Source organism: Phoxinus phoxinus (assembly GCF_949152265.1).
Source record: "Phoxinus phoxinus genome assembly, chromosome: 5".
In the NCBI taxonomy this organism is placed as follows: Eukaryota; Metazoa; Chordata; class Actinopteri; order Cypriniformes; family Leuciscidae; genus Phoxinus; species Phoxinus phoxinus.
In genome coordinates this window covers 24573138-24592357 of record NC_136880.1, presented here as the reverse complement: position 1 = coordinate 24592357, position 19220 = coordinate 24573138, and the positions used below count along the sequence as shown (strand labels likewise).

Here is a 19220-nt window from a genome sequence, read left to right as displayed (position 1 = left end):
TGAAGGAACATAACTGGACCTCATATTTTATGCCTCTTTCTTGTGATTTTGCTGGTGATTGAAATTTTGAGTTGACAATGACACAGACGGCAAGCCATGGGTTGATTTTAATAGAAGAGATGGGCACCAGAGAAAGTCACAAAAGTCTCCCCTGTGGATTGTTGGCTGGGTGCCAAACCACAGATGGGGGAAATGGTGTTAACTCACCTTGACCTTAGTCTCAAAAGTAGATGTGGTGGTGGGGGTTTTCTTGGTACCAGTAGTGGGGGTTGTTGCCTTGGGTATAGGGCTTTTTTTACTGGCAGAGTTGGGAGAGGTGCGTTTGGTGGCACCAGCACTGTCTCCAGTGGACAGCGAGTTTGGTCTTGCTGAGCTTTGTTTGGTTGACCCAACTGAAGGCTATATGCATGTATTTGCAAAAAGCACAAAAAAAATAGATGCAAACGTGGGAGCATGATAAAATCAAAGTAGCAGCAATGGTTGTACAAACAACCATTATAAATTATTAATCCTTATAAAGATGGAAAAATGTGGCAGTTTAAATCAAAGTCAGAGTAGGATATATCTGATGAATGAAATCCCTCTGTTTTTCAGACTTACCTTGGTCTTACTGTCCAGGCTGGTCACCTCTTTGCTCCCATTTGCTGTTGGAGACTTAGCAGGTCCTTTAGCAGCCGTCATATTCTTCTCAGCTTTGGCTGTCTTGTCTACTTTTTCCCTGTTGTCTTTCTTCTCCTCTTTCTCCTTGTTCGTCTTCTCAGGTTTGTCTACTTTCTCAACTTTCTCCTTTTTCTCAGCTTTATTATCCTGTTTCTCCTCTTTCTCTGCTTTCTTCTCATCTTTAATGATCTGCTCATTCTTCTGAGTCTTATCCACACTGTCTGTTTTCTTTGTAATCTCATCTTTCTTGTTCAGGTGATCGATCTTCTCCATCTTCTCAGGCTTGTCTTGCTTCTCAATTATGTTGATGCTTTCCATCTTTGAAGCAGTTTGCACATTCTCCATTTTCTCCTTGGCTGTCTTATCTTCTTTTACTTAAAAAAAAAAAGACAAATTTGACATTTCCATCTTTAATCAAGCAAATGTGTATTTGCAATTATTATCATTATGAGTATTACAATGTTTGTTCACTCAGGGCTTTTGGTTGTAGTTTGTTTTAATATATTTATGGGGACATAAATTAACAGTCAGCTGCACTTGATGCCTCAGTCTCAGTACATTCTGACAATAAGAATGAGAGTAGATGAGCATGAGAGGTCATGGAAAAGGGCACAGAAAGTGCCTTGAGCGGACAGACAGAAAAGCACATTGTCAGCCTGGATGCCTTATGTAACTTGGCACCATTCTCTCCACAAAGTGAAAAATCAATGGCCAACGGAGGACCAAAACACCAACAAAAAAAACAAAGAGAGAGGAAAAGAAACAAAGATAGAAATAAAGAAAGCGCTTTGCTCCTTAGACAGGATGACAAATACTTATTGAATACAAATACTAGTTTCACAGACATCCAGTTTATTATATATAATATTGTTAAACTCTAGCAATATTTATGTAAAGTATACTTTTATTATATTTTTATACTGTGACTTTACTATTATTTGATGTTACATTGATACACAAAAGACATATGTCTGTTTCCTTTTTAATTAGATGAAATAGAATTTTATAGGTCTCTTTTGTCTTTTGTACCAGACGATTTCATCCTCTATAGCAGCTGATTTTCAAACAAAAATCAGCTAGATTTTCTCTGTAACATTTTTAATAATGTTCTTGAAGAATATAATGCTGATAATTCTTAAGAGATGACTAATTCGAAAATTAGACATTTGTAAATAGCTAATAATAGTTAATAATAGAAAAGTTATGAACATTTGGAACAGATGCCCATAGGGTACCTTTAACTTTAGGGAAAACTCAGATGAAAACCCCACAAGTCAACATAATGTATAACATTGCTCTAGAGTTTTTTTGGATGTTTTAATCCCAATATCTTACATATTGTGCCTTTAAGTGTCTTACAATGTAGAAGATGCATACACGACAAGCTGAAAACTGTTAGACGTAACAGAGATAAGACCTGTGCAAAATAAAATACAAGACACATTCTGGCTCACAATTAAATCCACATTGAAGAGTTAGCTAAATAACATAACCCTAACCCTCTCTTTTTATTTCACTCTCAGCTGTTTGCAACAAAAACAAAATAAACTAGGCTATTGCTCAAAAGTCTGGATTTAGTACTGTAAGAGTTTTTTAAAAATGAATTTCATTCAGCAAGGGCAAAACTGGAGTAATGATGCTGAAAAATTCAGCTTTGCTAAAGAAATAAACTACGTTGTAAAAAAATACAAAAGTTATTTTTAATTGTTATCTACCCCAAACTTTTGAATTGCAGTGTATGTTCAGCTCTGTCACAGATACTATGTAAAGACAGAACATTAGTTAATGCGTATAGGGACTAGTTAGGATCTAGAGATCACAAACCTACACTGGACTGTAGACCATTGCAGACCTTGAAACCGGCACCATTGAGATTAGAGCAGCTGATCTCACCTACCATTACAAGCACCTTTAGGCTGAATTTCACGGAATGAAACAGCATTCCCACTTTCCGACAGCTGTTGCGGTAACTGTATCCTGCCAGAACTCTGTGACACACCAGCAGGCTGTTCTTTCTTTGTAGTAGGGTCTGATGGGATACTCGTCGTGGATGGTAGAACGCTCTGTTTGTCCTCTACGGTGAAGTATTTGACGGCGGTCTGTGGTGGCGGCACATCCTTGCCTGGATATTTATCAGGTAGTGGGAGGCTAGCGGGCACTGTCAGGTGGGTACTGTCTGACATTGTGCGCTGGACCACACGGTTCTGTTGCATGGGGGGTGATATGGGTGGGCATGTCTCCGTTTTGCCCTCAACCGTGCCCTCCATGTAGCTATCATTCACCACGCCGATCACGCAATAATTCGGCGACGGGCCTGTTTTCGAGATGCCGCGGGGCGGATCCCAATCACTGTCTGAAGATGTCAAGATGGCACTCGGCGGTGAAGGTCTAGATGCCACCCCATTGGTGGAAAGGGCTTTCCCTGGAGACAGAGGTGACGGAGAGGAAGAGAGACTTGTGGGGCTTTCTGCTGTACTGCCCAAATTCTTCCCGCCCCTGCTGCATGGGTGACTGGTTGCCCATTGGTCCGCCTTCTGGCTGAGTGCTGTCGATTTGGAAAGGTCCTGCTTGTCGTCCTCTAACATTCTGGAGGATTGCAGACTGCCTGGCTGCCCCTGCTGCCAGTTCCAGCCCTGGGCAGCTGTTGACGATGCCAAGCTTGGCATGGAGGGTGGCACTGAGCACAGATCTCTGCACTCTGAACGCTGGGATGACATCCTTACCTCTCTAGATATATTTGTCCTGTATCAAGGTGTCTATCCGTCAGTAAATGGCATTGATTGAGATGAGTTAGTCTATAGCGCCGGTCTCTAAACCTCCCTCAACGCCGAGGCAGAGATGACTCTGCGTCTCTCTCCCAAATCCCCCTCCTCTCTCTGATTCTCTCTCTCACCCTAATTCTGTCCGCACATTCCTTCCAAGTCTTCGATCACGTGATTGCGTGAGCTGTGTCCTTATTGGCCGCTCTGCACTGAAAACCCTTGCTTTTAGCATCCAGCGTGTTTATAAATACCCCTTTCTCTCTCTCGCACTCACACATTGTCTCGTTTGGCACTCAGAACGTTCTAGCAGACACAAGCATTCACCTTTACCCTTAGTGGTGGTGATGGAGGATGTCATCTTTGCTTGGTCCTCAGGTGCTGTGTCCCTCACTGAACTCGATAACGTTGGTATCAATCACATTTAATCGTATATCAGCTTATTGGAGATCTGAACCATTATATTTCTCTGTCTCTCACATATTAGAGGCTCATGGAAGTGTGACCTCTGTTGTTTATTGTGCCTTTAACTCACTAGAGATACAATGAACCTGATTTACTAAACAGAGCAAATTAGCGCGAGAGCGCAATTCCAAAAAAAGCGCAGATGGGAGTGAAAAGTTATGTGCGTGATTTACTGACGACAAGCAAATTAAAGAACAAAGACGCAGACGGATCATTTCCATAAACACAACGCAATCTACCAAGAGCAACGCAAATTAGCTTTTTGGGGCAGCAAATAATGGTGCAAATACCAGTAAATTGACTAGCGCAAACCTTAGTAATTCACCTTGCCTGATTTATTTAAATACTCTCCTTTTTTTATAAATTTTGCGTCTGTAAGGGAAACTCCAACAAATGCATGTGCAATAAGGTCAGCTGCAAAAATAACCCATACATTTCAGTAGTTTTTTAATGCCAAAAGAGGGTTTATGCTGGCACGAACTATTAGTAAATATGGCCCCATGTTCCTTATGAGAGAGTATTAAAGGGTAAATAAAATTGTAAAAATGAAAAGTCTGTCATATTTACTCTCTCTCTCTCATGTTTTATCATACCCGTAGGACATTTTATCTCCTATGCAAAACAAAAGAATCCACTCAAAAGAATGTATTTGCCAATACAATGAAAGACAATGGGGTCCAAAAGTTCTGTGTCCAATCAAACTCTAAAGTATTTACTGCTCAAGCCAGTCAAACCAATGCCAACATAGACAGGTAGCAGCAGACATCTCCTCATCCTTAAACACCATGACCAACACAAGGTAAAAGAAAATGTGACCCAGTATAGACATATTTACTTGCAATGGATACACTTGTTTTGTGCATGCAGATCACAATGTGTTTGAGGCTTGTTGAGGGCAATTTTTCTTAAAATCAACAGATAAATCAGATTTCAGACACTAGCCCTTCAAAAAGGAAAAGAAAAAAAAGGGCAGTTCAGTCATGTCCTCTCACTGTCTTCTGTCTCTTTGAATTTAGAAATGATGCTTTTTATGATGACAAATATTAAGGTGATTATCTCAAGCAAGACAATTATTCATGAAAAAAGAAAATAAATCATTAAACTGAGCTACATAAATCACTTCCAAAATCAGTCACAACAGAAAAGTTTAGCATTATTCAGTACTTTACAGTGTGTATCTGCACAGAAATAGCACTAACAGTTAAACCTCTATATTAGATAATCTTTTCGACCAGTTAATTACAAGAGTCCTACCATGAAAAATGTGAGCAGTAAAAACTGTGGTTTTCAAAATGATATCAGAGACACCACAAAACCGCAAAATCCACTGCATCCGCCCTTCCAGACAGAAGTGTGTGATGTCGTAATAAGCGTGTAATCTGATTGGCTAAGGCACCTTAATTAGAGTGAGCTTTCCACACACAAACTACAATGCATCTACTGCAGAGCCATTCCAGGCCATTGACAGATATAAAAGGAATCTTTTCTCTCTGCCTGTCTCATTTCTATAATGGGCCAGATTCTTGTGAACGGATTTTGTTGCATAAAGACATGTCAGATGTATTTTATTTTTTACATTCCCTTGAGAACACTGCACCACATCATATGGTTCAATATACAGAGCATATTAAAACTTTCTGTCACTTTTGCATTTGTTTATGCATTGTTCGTCTTCAATTGTGGTACATTCTCTCAGGAATAATTGTTGTCCTTTTTTAACTGTTTACTATAGTTTATGATTAAAATAAACAATTTTGTCTGATATAATCCTTTTTGTTGTCACTATTTGACATTTAGACAATAAATTAATGCATTTAACATGGACACATCATTGACCATGTCTGAATACACAAAGTTATTATATTATATTATATTATATTATATCATATTATATTATATTATATTATATTATACATTCAGAAGAGCTTCATGATGACTATAACTAGAGCTTTTGGACAAATGGAGCAATTCTATGCTAGTGCCAACCTCTATATGTGAAACCTGTGCACAATAAGTATCAAAATGTTCTTTTCAGTAATGAAAACAGAGCATCAGAAATGCATTTAACACATTCAGCGTGGGATAGAACATGAATGCTCATTGACTAATCGGGATGTCACAGAGTTTCTATTTCTGGAACATATCCTACAGTTACACCCTAGCTTGTTCTTTGGCAGGTCCTATTCGCTGCATCACCAAGGAAACCGCCTCCCATATCCATAGCAACAGTCTCCCCGTCAATGCAGCTGCTGATATTTAGGGTCCTGTGTGGTCGGAACCACCCGAGGGGAGGGAGAGGAAGTGAGTGAGCAAGGGCAAGAAAGGACGAGACGGCTGATGCAAGTAAAGGGAGGGAATAAAAGGCCAAGAGGGGCATCTGCTATTTTTGCATTTTGAAGACTGAAATCCGGAGAAGACCAAGTGCTGTGCCAAAAAAAAATCAACAGGCCAATGTCTAGCTGAAAAGTGACCAAAATATATTTGAATGCATTTGCAAATATTAATTATGCATAACTCATAAAAAATATCACATTTGCTCACAACAGGCAGGAAATAAACCAATACATTTCTCCAAAGCAGGAAGTGGCATTACATGCAAAAGCATTTCATCAAGTTTTGCTTAATTTGCTCTTGTGACTTTAGCTTGGTGAACAAACCCGAACAGCTAAAAAACTCATTACGTCATTAAAGACGCCATCAGGGATCTTCTTTATTAGCATTTAATCTAAAGCAACCGCCCAGTCCTCAATATCCCTGCCGGAGCGCAGCACCTCTCAAACGCCTAAACACACCCTAATCGCTTGCTATAAAAAGAACAACTCTGTAAGTCTTATATAATGGCGAACGGCAGAGCCATCAATTTTACATGAGCTGTTGCAAAAGGGATGGGAGAGAGAGGTGTGTGTGAGAGAGATGAAAAAAGGGATGGGAGAGAGAGGTGTGTGTGAGAGAGATGAAAGACAGAGAAAGCCACAAAAATACTATAGGGAGTATGAATTCAGCCTATAAATACCACCAACTAAAAATAACTGTTCTTAAATATTATGGGCTTGAATCAACTGGTTATTTGAACAATTTAATTAAACAATTTAGGTAATGGAAAATTTCTTTTCACATTAAGTTAAAAGCTTATTTCATTCAAACTAAACTAAATCAATCCAACGTTTCATATTCAATGTCAGGGATTACTGAGAATGTTGGATACCACCCATATAAAGGTGTTAATAAGGTAACTGAAATTTCTTTCATATTAATGGAAATACTACACTGATAGGGGCTGTACCCACACTTCATTGATAATGATAATGAGATTGTCTTACCTGGTTGATGTACAGTGTTGTTCAAACAATGATGAACATGAAAAGAAGAAAAAAAGAACATCATTAACACATACTTGCAACTGCTAGAAATGAAAGGTTATGGGTATAGAAGAGCTAAATCTAAAGATTTCAAAATCTATGTGTAGCAGGTAATTGGAAGACAGACATCTTAATCTCATAAACATTGGATTGACAGTTTCGAACAAGAATAAAAAAAGCAGAATAAAGAGTCATGTAGCATAAGATGACAAGGACTGACATACAGAAAGCTTTCACCCACAGAACGATTAGCAAATGTAAAATCCCACATAGACAGTTGACTAGTTGACACACATCAACAAGACATGTGTATTTTGAGGGATGCTGTGACCAAGAGAAATTGTATTGAAATCCAGATGATTGTAAACTAAAGAGTAACAGTTAGTTGGCTGCCAGTCGCGATGCATAGCGATCAGTGTGTTATGACTGCATTGAAATGTTAAACATCTTTATTATAAGAATGAATTACATGCAGCAGAGGTCCAAGCTATAGAGGATTGACACAAAGAAAGAAAGAAAGAAAGAAAGAAAGAAAGAAAGAAAGAAAGAAAGAAAGAAAGAAAGAAAGAAAGAAAGAAAGAAAGAAAGAAAGAAAGAAAGAAAGAAAGAAAGAAAGAAAGAAAGAAAAAGAAAGAAAGAAAGAAAGCATGGAGTACTTAGTGACCTGCTACAGTATTTTTTGCTACAGAGATAGCTAAGCAGAGGAGGGCCCACTTCATCGAGCCATGCATTATGTAAATCATCTCCATACAGTCTTCATTATCACCAACCTTCCAGTAGGGGGGGCTGTGCCAGCGGGGGCTCCTGCTGCTCTGTGATTGATGGGATGAAAGGCATAGCTTCTGAGTTTAAGCTCACTGTAGTGCTGGGGGGAATTGTTGGGGTGCAGTGACTAACAGCTGGTGCACTCTGAGAGGCAGGGAAGTCTGTGCCGACGGACAGTGGGCCAGGGGTCACATTGGGGGCAGTGGTGTGAGGGATGGGGGTTTTCACAGGGGTGCTCTGGGATGGGGGGCTTGCTTCTGGGGTCTGTGCCTGCAGCACAGAGTCAAGGAACATAACAGTCTGAGTTGGACTGAGGGCAAGGGTTGATTTCTGGTTGGGATCAGTTGGGTGAGTAGGGTCAGTCTTTGAGTCCATGGGTAACTGATCTGAACGGTGAATACCAGGCAACTCTAGGTTAGTCTTATTAATATCATCTTTAGATTTATCCTTATCAAGCATATCCCTGTCAATCTTGAATGTTGAGTCATCTATGGTATTCGCAGTGGAGCTGGGGTAATTTGAGAATAAAGAGATGTTTGCCTGCCCGGTAGGTTGTGGTCTGCATGCTTGGTTGTCCGTGAGGTGCAGAGTTTCGGTTGTGAGCGAGGGAGGTGTACTTTGCTGATTTATGCTAGCAGTGGATGGGGGCTTAAAATTACCCAAATTAGGGTCGCTAAAGTCCATGTCCATTATGGTTGAGGGAGCACTCCATTCTTCTGGAAGCTTCTTCCTGCTCTTGCTCTTCCTGGCCTTGATGCGTCCTCCCCCTCTCTCCTGGATCTCGCTTTCCCAAATCTCTTCATCCTTACTGGGAGGTGAGGGGCAGCCGTGATTGGAGCTTTCGGAAGGAGTCTCTTCTGAGTCTGGGGAACCAAGACTGTCCAGAAAGTCATACATTTCTTCCCTGTTCTTGCGTTTCTTTTTTTTCCGCTTCTGTTGCTTCTCGGTTCCTTCCTCAATGGACTTTTCCTCGCCAGACGCTACATCTTGACTCTGGGAACCCAAGGCATCAGTGCGCCTCTGTTCTGTCTTGCTGGAAGCATGGGACTGCTCCGTTGAGAGCATTTCCTCACCTGTCCAAGGGCTTCCACAAACTTGTTTGTGTACAGAGAGGAAGAGGAAGTGTCACTGACTACCATATAAAAATCTCCAACTCATAAAAGCTTTGAATAAGTGTTCAAAGAGACATTAGGTCAGCTACCTATATGAACCACTGATCACTTGCATCATATGGTGCGTTACACTAGGAGGTGATATGAGGACAGACAAAATTCACTATTCACAATGAATAGAATCATTGAATATGTAGTCCTTAACTCAGAAGATAATTAGCATTAGCCATGGGTTCCCTTAGGAATTTCCAATGGGTTTTTAGAATACTTATTTTTATTATTGAGAGGTCTTTCACATTTTGTTTAATGTTTAAATATACATGCTCCCCATCGTGTGAAACTGGAAACTGCTGATGCTCATATGGTCTAGTCTGCATTGTGTGAAATATTATGAGTGGAGACTAGCACATTTTAAGCTTCGGATCCCAAAATTCTGTTAATGAAGCATGTGCAGTCCTCACCTGAATCCAAGTTTTCAAATGCTAAATTTGGTGCAAAAATTGATGTGAAAAATGTGTTGTCCCTCAGAACTTCCCAGGTTGTACAGACATGTCATGGACCATGAGCCTACTGTACGATTAATAGGTAAACGGTTAAGCAGGGGTTCTCAGCTGTGGCCCTCGAGGTCCACTTTACTGCAGAGCTTCAACCCTATTCAAACACACCTGAACAAGCTAATCAAGCTCTTTAGAATTACTAGACAGTTATAGGCAAATAAGTTTGATCAGGGTTGAAGCTAAACTCTGCAGAAAAAGTGGACATCGAGGGCCAGAGCTGCCTGCTTTAAGTTGAGCAAGAACTTGTGACCTCTTGACTGCCAGAACTTGTACTGTGTGCACCTGTCTTAAGTTGCTAGCAAGTTACTAACAGAGACTACAACAACAACAATAATTGTTTATGCTTGACATTATATTTGGACATTTATTGTATTCCCTATCTAGCAACTTATTATCAACTTCCGAATTCAAGTTTGATGCATGACAGTTTGTAATTTAAGTTGCAGAACAAAAGAAAACCCAGTGGAAATTCCCCAGTAGTGAATTAACCTTCAAAATTGTCAGATAAACTAAACAGCTCTAGGAAACAAAAGGACTTTTCAATTCTTACAGTATATGTCTTTTTGTTACATCCTGATAAAGGCCTATCACTACTGTATCCTAAATAGGTTATTATTATAACATAACAGATTTGAGGGTTCTGTATCATGCTCATATTTACAGCACAGAGCCGTTAAATAGGTGTAATAGTTTCAACAGTGGCTGAGAGAGAATGTGCTGAGACTATGATGTGCTCACTTGAGAGCACATCAAGTGAAAGTGCAAATGGGCAAATTAACTCATGGAGAAATAAGAGGCAGGGATAACAACAGAGGCAAGTCACAGAGAGACTCACTCAAAGAAAAGCAACAGAGAAGAGTCACATGACATGGAATACCCAATACAAATCCCAGCACTGAGGACAATAAATGTCACTGAAATGAACCAAAATCAACAAGACAGACACTGAACACACAATGGTTGACAACATTAAAACATATTACATTGAAAAGGAATCAAAATCTACTATTAATTGAATTTGGATTATGTTTATCTGGACTGCATGCTGCCTTCGCGTGCTATTAGAATGATCCTAAATACTAGTTTCCTAGTTGAAAAATGGACATGAACACCCTCTCAAGTCAAAATGTGAATGCGATGAGCTCGTATTCACGATTTCAGAAGTGGAAAGTAGGAAATGTCCAATAGCACGTGAAGGTAGCATTAGTCCAGCCATCAAGGCATATCAAGATGGATAAATTAATTAATTTCTATACCTAAATAATTTTTATTTTTCTGTTTTACATAATATGATCACTAACCCATGCCTGTCCTCTTCACTGATCAAATGGTTATAAACAGTCACTTTGAGTGGCAGTAACATCTATTTATCAGATATGTTGTCTAAAATGTGAAATGGCTTTCTAAACTGGCTCTGAGCCAGAAGACACATTTCTCTCCTTGTTTCATGGCCATCACGCTCAAAGAGTAATATTACAGAGAGGCCGAGGATAAATCTTTAAAATGCCTTCCACCATAATGCACACTTGAAGATTAAGACGGGCCAATCTGACGGGTATCGAAAGGACCAATTTTAAATAATGATCATTGGCTGTGATGATCCATCATGTAAAAATAACACATTTGGATTTTATTTGGAATTGACATCACAGTGTGCAAGACATTTAGTCAAGTCACTAACTAAAAAACATGCCTGTTTTTCAAGGAAGGCTTGCTCATGGCATTTAATATCACAGCTGACATCCTCACTATTGCTGATCAGATTAGTAAAATTGGTCTCATATCAGAGGTAACTGACCATGAAAAGTATGAAGTAATTCTGTTATGAAGAAGTATTGATGAGGCATCCATGCCTTGACCAGACAGAGTGGAATGACATGAGAGCTGAGACATTCTTTGACATAATAATCATTCAGTACCTTAATATCTGGGTTTAAAGTCTGTCTTACCTGTTCTAGCCTGCATTGAGGTGCCTTAAGTGGTGATAGACTTTACCTGCAGAATTTCCCTGGCTGTTACGAGGGCTTGTTTCACTTGGATTAGCAGTAATCTGGGATGGTTTGGGTGGTTCATTGGCAAACAAGGGTGAGGTCTTCTGAGGTTCAACCATGCTGGGGGGTTTGGAGCTCTGGAAAGGGGCCATGCCAACATTCATATTCATACCAATATTCATCCCAGGCTGAGAGAACCCTGAAGCATAGAGCAGCAGAGCGGTATCGCATTAAAACTTAACAGAGCCTGAGGAAATTAACTGAATCGAACCCATGGTCTGAAGCCAACAAGATCAAACACTGCAGTGGTTACCCAGAAAAGAGTCCATGCTGTTATCTTTCACCGTAGATCCCATCTGCTGGTTTCCCAATTGGCCAGGCATTCCCATCATTGATGTTGGACCTAGAATTAGAATTGGATTGGATGTTTGTTGAATTGCTTCATTCAGTTCTCAAACCTAACATATGCAATGATCATACCTGATTGAAAGTCATGCTTATAGACATATTGTCCAGGAGGGCTGGGACGGATCTCTCCCTGAGGGTCCTGACGTTGGCCTCCAATCTGGCCTGCAGACATAAACCCAGACCCTGAGAAAAGAGAAAAGAGAAAAATTCACTCTGAATTAGTGTATCATTTTAAAATAACTAAAGATCAAGAGATTTGTGCAGGAAATGTTGTAGGCTTTTTAAAAGCTAGGTAATTCATTAAATAATACAATCAAAGAGTAAGAAAAGGGCTAAAGACCTTTGATCTACATTTAATGGTACTACATTTGCAGCATTTGTAATTCCGCCATCAATCTTTCATACATTTCAAAGTGTGATGATTTTTTTTTTAATTACAGATGGCAACACCAAAGACACTAGCATATAAAAATGACAATTTAATCAGTAACTACAAACACTAGCTACTGTATTTTACTCTATGTTAGCTAAGAGCTTGTGAAAATATGAAATATTCATGTACTTTTACAATTTGTCATGAAATTGTAAATTAAATTAAAGATTCCTGCAAAACCTCTTCAAACATCTCTTTCAGACTATTTTTTAAAACATGATCTGTTGAGTAAAAGCCAGGATATTGAATCTTCAGAGACTGAAAATTTTATAGATCTGTAATGCATTTGACTAATTATTAATAATCAAGTGGCATTAATAACCACATTTTTGGTCCCAAAAGATCTGTGAATTTAAATTAATGTAGTGAAATTTTCAACATACTCCATACGTTATTTTTCATGATCTGTTATAATGTATTATATTTTTAAAAAATAATAAAAAAAAAAAAATCTAATTTTGAATGAATAAATCAAAAACATAAATGTTTAAATAATGATTTTAAATTGTAATTTTGAAATGCCAAATTGCTTGGACATAGTTCACAACACTCTCCTTCGGATGACCCATTTGTGGAAATAATGGGTGATGAACACACACTCTTCATTGTTAACTGAGTGATTTAGTGACATTTATTAGGTCCTGTAAACAAGTAACTTTCATGAAATCTGATTGACTGTCTAGATTAATATGTCCACTGTCAAAGGCAGCAGGGAGGGGTATCCCTGAAAACAGGCCTGCTCCCATCCATTTTGATATTTAGACATTATGAGAAGGGCAAGCGGAGATAAGTGATGCTGAGACGATGGGACAGGCTGGGACTGCAGGCCAGTTACCGTAGTTACACAACCAGCTGAGGCTGCTACGTTCCCTATAGGCAAAGCACTCTGTCAGCATCAAGACTGACTGACAAGAGGAGCCAGCACTGAACCAGCCTTAGCTCAGATACCAGTCCTGGATTAATGATCATCATGCTCCCACAGGGCTGGGCTGCACCAGCTCCATGCAATTATCCTCTTTGTGGAACAGGACTGGTATATATGTCACTGTGAGTCACACTGTTATATTACCAAGGATGCAATGGGAATCGTTCGGCCAGGCCTTTGTGTTTCATGTTGATAAAGTAGAGGGGAATCGACCCCAATGGGTCTTCAAGGTTATTTGTTTATGCCTCAAGTAGCACATTTTCCATCTTCTTTATGTTTTTAGATGCTGATGATGTACTAAACTAAACCTGAGCAGGAACAATAGCCTCACAAAGAGAAGCATATGATCCTGAAAACATGCTACAGTTAAAAGCCCAAAAAATGGAAGAGGAACTAAAAATAGTCACTTTTGTCCCAGACACGAGGCACTCGAGGTACAGACTGCCAAGTCATGCTGTGGTAGAGAGCCTCCTTTTGCAGTTAAAAATGGGGGGAGCGGACATCCCATTCAGCACAGAATCACTTACATAATGTCATAAACCAGAAGCACAGACAAAGAACCAGAGAGTCTCTGACATGCAATATGGTTACAAAAGCACACAAACATGCAAGATGTACTACACAATATTCTGCACTTCTTAATTTTTTATCAATATTATATTATATTATATGTTATGTATTATATTTGTTTTTCTATATATGTTTTGTGTTAAAATTAGTACAGTGTGACAATTTTACAGAAATAGTGTTAAAATGAATCAACTAATTAAAGAAGAAATCAACAAAATCATATATTTTGACAAACACTTAGAACCAAACATCACTGGACACCACTGACGTCCATTAAATGAAAAAAAAATGTGTGTGTGTGTGTATATACTGCATTTACTACTTATTGTGGTCATATTCTATTTCAAACTACTTTTTCTGCTATTGCGGTGGGATACAGGTGTAAGTTTGGGACAGGTTTGGTGGTATGGGAAGGTTTAAGTGTGGTGTAAGGGAAGGGTCAACAGTGTAATCATTGATGCAATTACAAAAATGAATTACAGCTGTAATTACATGCATGTATTTTTCAAAAATGTAAGTACAATGTAACAAGTATGTACACAATAAGTGCATTGTATCAAATTATTAATTTAAATATAAATACATCGTAGTTAAAGACACCTGTATCTACAAAAACTAAGATATTAAAGGGATACTTCACCCAAAAATTATAATTCTGTCATAATTTACTCATCCTCAAGTTATTCCAAACCTGTATGAATTTTTTCTTCTACTGAACACAAAAGATTTGTTTTTGAAGAATGTCAGTAACCAAACATTTGATGGCCAATGCCCATTGAGTTCCATATAAAATCTTTTTCACATATTATGGAAGTCAGTGGGGCCCATCATTTTTGGGTGAACTATCCCTTTAACTACAAATCATTTTGGACATTTTGTTGAAAATGTACAGTATTCCATTTTAAAATAAAACTAAGACTAGTGACAAGTCTTCCTACAGTATATCAACGTTCCCACATATCTCAAACCTAAAATCCTTTTAGAAATGGACACTGTCTGAAGCATATCAATTTTGCTAAATTTTTGAATTGTAAACCAACTAAAATTTATTATAGCAGTATGATATTTAAAAAATATATTAAACTGACAATTGTATGTTATACTGCACAATGACAGTTAAAATATCAGGAAAAATATATATATTCCTAACACACATTAGAATGCAGAAGCCCTTGATGTCTTCAACATTTATCCATTAAAAAAGAAAGGTCATATGAGAGTAGAGGAGGACAAGAGCCTTAATCTATTTCATATAAATAATCAAATTATTTCTTCAGTTTATAGATGCAAGATGAAAATACATGATAATGGACTGCAAGTGTAATATTATTATCTTTCTAAGAAGTTTCACAGCCCGTAATAGCATCATCGTTATTGATTAATCGTCTTTACTTGCACTTTGTTCTTTGGAAATGAGCCTCTAAGCGCTTGTCAACAGACAACTTACAATTTCCATAAATCTTTATTACTTTGTCAATAAAAAAAGCTTTATTATCTCACACAACCTTTTCAGTGGAAAAAGCGTGGCAGGAAAATATACTGCCTGCTAGCTGGCCGTAATGTATTTGTCAGTACTGACAACTTGCTTAGTAACAATTTCTATTTTTTCCAGCAAGTCATACAATGATCTGATGAGAAACCACTATAGAAACACACACTTTTTCTACATGCTAACTGTGATATGCAACAGCCTTGCCATAACAAGAGTGCTAATCTTTACAGTAACATCAAATAAATGGGCATTTCTCTCTCTTAATGGAGGCAGAAATTGAATCTCATATCTTTGCACTGAACTGAAGCTATTAAAAGTATCCGTCACATCTGCTGTGGACAGATCTGCTGATACCAGCATCTATATACAGCTCAGTGCTGCACACATATACGTATACCTTGCTCTTGTTGAGAGTGCATGATCCTGCTGTACTGATGTCTAAGCATTCTGTCAAGCACAAGCACAATATTATAAAGGACATTTCTGCATGTCCTCCTTCAAGTAGAAAACATAACAAACAATAGGCTACTTTCTGACTAATGTAGGATAAAGATAAACAGAATGGGATGGTGGCAGGTAGACCTACAGTACAGTATGCAAAAAAAAAAAAAAAACATTCCCCAGAACTAATAGCCCAAACCCAGAAGCTGAAAGTCCATAAAGCTTAAATGGTTAATCTATAGCCATTTTGTGTAACAGTTCGTTTTTACATGATTTATGAATGACTAACTTCACAAAAAGCACCAGTGTTAAACGACAACAACAGATTTTAACGTATTTATTCAGACACTATTAGTGCCCTAATGCATACCATGTGATTAAACTGTGAAAATGTGCCCCAATAAATAACTAACACATTTGAGAATAAATAATGGTGATGATTGTAACCCAAGAGGAAGGGTGTCTGCCTAACTGAACGTAGCGTTCACTCGGAATGGTTCTTGGCAGAAGACAGCGCGATTTGAGGCGGAAAAAAATTCTTAGATCAGAGATGTTGCCAACCATGATCAGGCATTTGTCCTAGACAAACAAACACAAAAGCAACCCGAAAATACCTCAAAATATCAATGTGTTTTTCCCCATAAAACCAACTTGAACAGGATGTGAAACCAAAGTAAAGGAATAAAATGTGCTTCTGCCACTCACCATTATATGTTGTGGCAGAGAGAGATAAGAAATACACAAATAAACATCAACAAACAGCATCTACTTCAGATTAAATACATCAGATCACAATCCAATGCAGAAGGAAGACAGTAATATTAAAGCCTGTTCCTGATGTTGCATTGCACGACTACACAATATAACATATCTGCATCAAACAAAAAGAAAAAAAGCAGCAAATAACTGTGCAAAATGTAAAAAAATATATATATATATATATCCTGTCTTTAGTGTCACATGATCCTTCAGAAATCCTTCTAATATGCTGATTTGGTGTTCAAAAGAACAGGATTTATTTTAAATATATTTATTTTTTAAACTTATGAATGTCACAAGTAATATAGATTACTTTTATGTTTTTTTAATCCATTTGGAAGCCTGGACATTCCAATAATATATAATTTTGTGTTCCATAAACATTTTGGTGTTGAACGACATGAAAGTGAGTAAAGTTTAATATGGAAGACTGTCTCATTCTGAGGGACATACCTTCCCTTTTCCCATCCATCCCATCCAGAAGGGGGCGGTAGTCTGTCTTCTTAACAGTCTCGCCCACTTTATCATCAAAGGTCTGTGCCTCCAATCCGGCCACAAAATCCCTCTTCAGTAGGCTGTCCTGGGTTGCCTTAGATGCTCCGTCTGTGAAGGCATCACGTAAACTGAAGTCCATCCTCCTGTAGAAAAAAATGAGGGGCAATCAGTCCAAACAAAGCAGGCCTGGACCTTCTCAATTAAAAAGTAATGCAGCTAAAAGTGCATGTAGTATATACTCTCTATATATCTTGCCCTAGATACAAATGTGTGGCCTATGTTTGATCCCAACATCTATTAGTTAGCAGATAACAATTCATATCTTCAAATCAGTGCCCAATTTATGCTACACTCAGAGGGGTCATGCACTCAAAGAACTCTCGTATGGAGGCTTACAACATGTAAATGTGGCAGATGTTCAGACCTACATAAATCTGATCATGCGCCTGCCCTGTGCACCATATATTAAGATCAACTGCCATTTTAAAGAATGCGGCTGCATGTCAAATATACAGCTGTCATATAAGTTGCACTTTAACTATATCCTAAGGTTACTTAAACCAATGATTTCCTTGTGAGAGTATATGTGACACAATGTGTACTGCGAGCATGTCAACCTGTGGGACATCAGGTGTCATGTAACGTAAAAACTAAAACTCAAGTTCTTGATTTTCTCAGATCTGTCCCTTTACACACAGTAAACTATGTACTGTGCATATAAACAGTGTCAGTGAGAGAAAGTGGAGGAAACGTCAGAAAGGGATAGTAAGAGAAAGAAAGGGATTGAGAGAGAGAGGGAGAGAGAGAGAGAAGAGAGAGAGAGAGAGAGAGAGAGAGAGAGAGAAGAGAGAGAGAGAGAGAGCTTCATTGTGAGAGCTTCAGTTTGTTTGCCATCGCATGAGTTTAACTGTGTCTCATTGTTTCTCTAGCTGCCACACTATCCACATTCAGAGAACTCAGATTAACACAATTACACACTGTCCTGTTCAACAAATGTCCAAAAAAGCCACAACACTGTTGCGTGACAAACACTCAAACCATCCCAAACCAAATCAAACCCTCATGCATTTTGACAGCAGGGGGCAAATGAGTTAAGAGCTGAACAAATCTCTACAGCACTTTTGATCTATTCAGTTTAGACATTAATATGATTATGCAAGTCTGTTCAAGGCTAAACATGGGATTAAAATGCTGCTGCCCCAAAACCTACCCAGAATCCATCGCCTCCCCCTGAATCTTCCTCACTCTCACTCTCTCTATTTTAGTGGTTGGTCTTTCCTTTTCACTTTCATTACTTATCCTCCCTCCTCTCCTCGTCTTTCCCATCCCCCTGCATGTATATGGATGTAAAGTGTAATTCTGATGATGTCCTGATGAATGGTAAGAGGCCCAGCTGAAGAGATTAGAGGCAGTGTGATTCCCCCTCGTATTTGTCCCTGCTGACGTCATAATCAGCCCGAAACACTTACTGTACTCAGCTGTTACTGTACAGCAGCACACAGTGATGTACAATATGACATTAGACAGTAAGAGCATAAAAAAGCCTTGAAATGACAGGAATGATTGTGCAATATCCCATTCAGTTTTGTTGATTAATCATATTTGAGAAACAAAGAATGATCTGATTTACTATTTCAGTATTACTTATTTACTTTTATAGTATTCATTATATTTTTGAAATAGCTTTTATTTTTAGTTTGTGTCAGTGATTTGTTTGTAATTGTGATCTATTTAAAAAAAAAATATATTTAGCTTTATTTTTATGAATTTAGTTTTAGATTTAGTCATTTTTATTCTTTTTTAAGTTATTAATTTCAATTAGCTGCCTAGGCAACATTGCTTTGAAACATAAAACGTTTTTAAAAAAAGGATTTTTAATAGTTTAAGTTTCATTTGACAGTACATCACTGTTGCTTATTCATAGTATTTATTAAAAAAAAGGAAAAAAGACCAAACATTAGTTTTTCAGAGAGAATAAAACATGTCATATGGCAGGTCATATGGTGCAGTCTCCTAAGGCTTATTCATC

At 38.2% G+C, this 19220-nt stretch overlaps 1 protein-coding gene across 18 annotated transcripts in view; it reads right to left on the bottom strand.

Annotated features, from left to right (window-relative positions):
- Positions 1 to 19220, bottom strand: part of map4l (microtubule associated protein 4 like) — a 45346-nt gene that overhangs the window by 21609 nt on the left and 4517 nt on the right. For 8 of the 18 annotated variants that reach the window (XM_079612355.1, XM_079612365.1, XM_079612366.1 and 5 more), the window contains exons 2-8: positions 17150 to 17334; positions 12149 to 12259; positions 11982 to 12071; positions 11673 to 11867; positions 8014 to 9102; positions 601 to 1034; positions 208 to 399 (exon numbers count right to left, since the gene is read on the bottom strand). In XM_079612355.1, the coding sequence (XP_079468481.1) occupies positions 208 to 399; positions 601 to 1034; positions 8014 to 9102; positions 11673 to 11867; positions 11982 to 12071; positions 12149 to 12259; positions 17150 to 17330 (2292 nt within the window). In that variant the 5' untranslated portion in view covers positions 17331 to 17334. Of the gene's footprint in view, positions 1 to 207; positions 400 to 600; positions 1035 to 8013; positions 9103 to 11626; positions 11868 to 11981; positions 12072 to 12148; positions 12260 to 17149; positions 17335 to 19220 lie in introns of those variants that run through there. The other 10 variants (XM_079612371.1, XM_079612372.1, XM_079612357.1 and 7 more) reach the window with 4 other exon arrangements.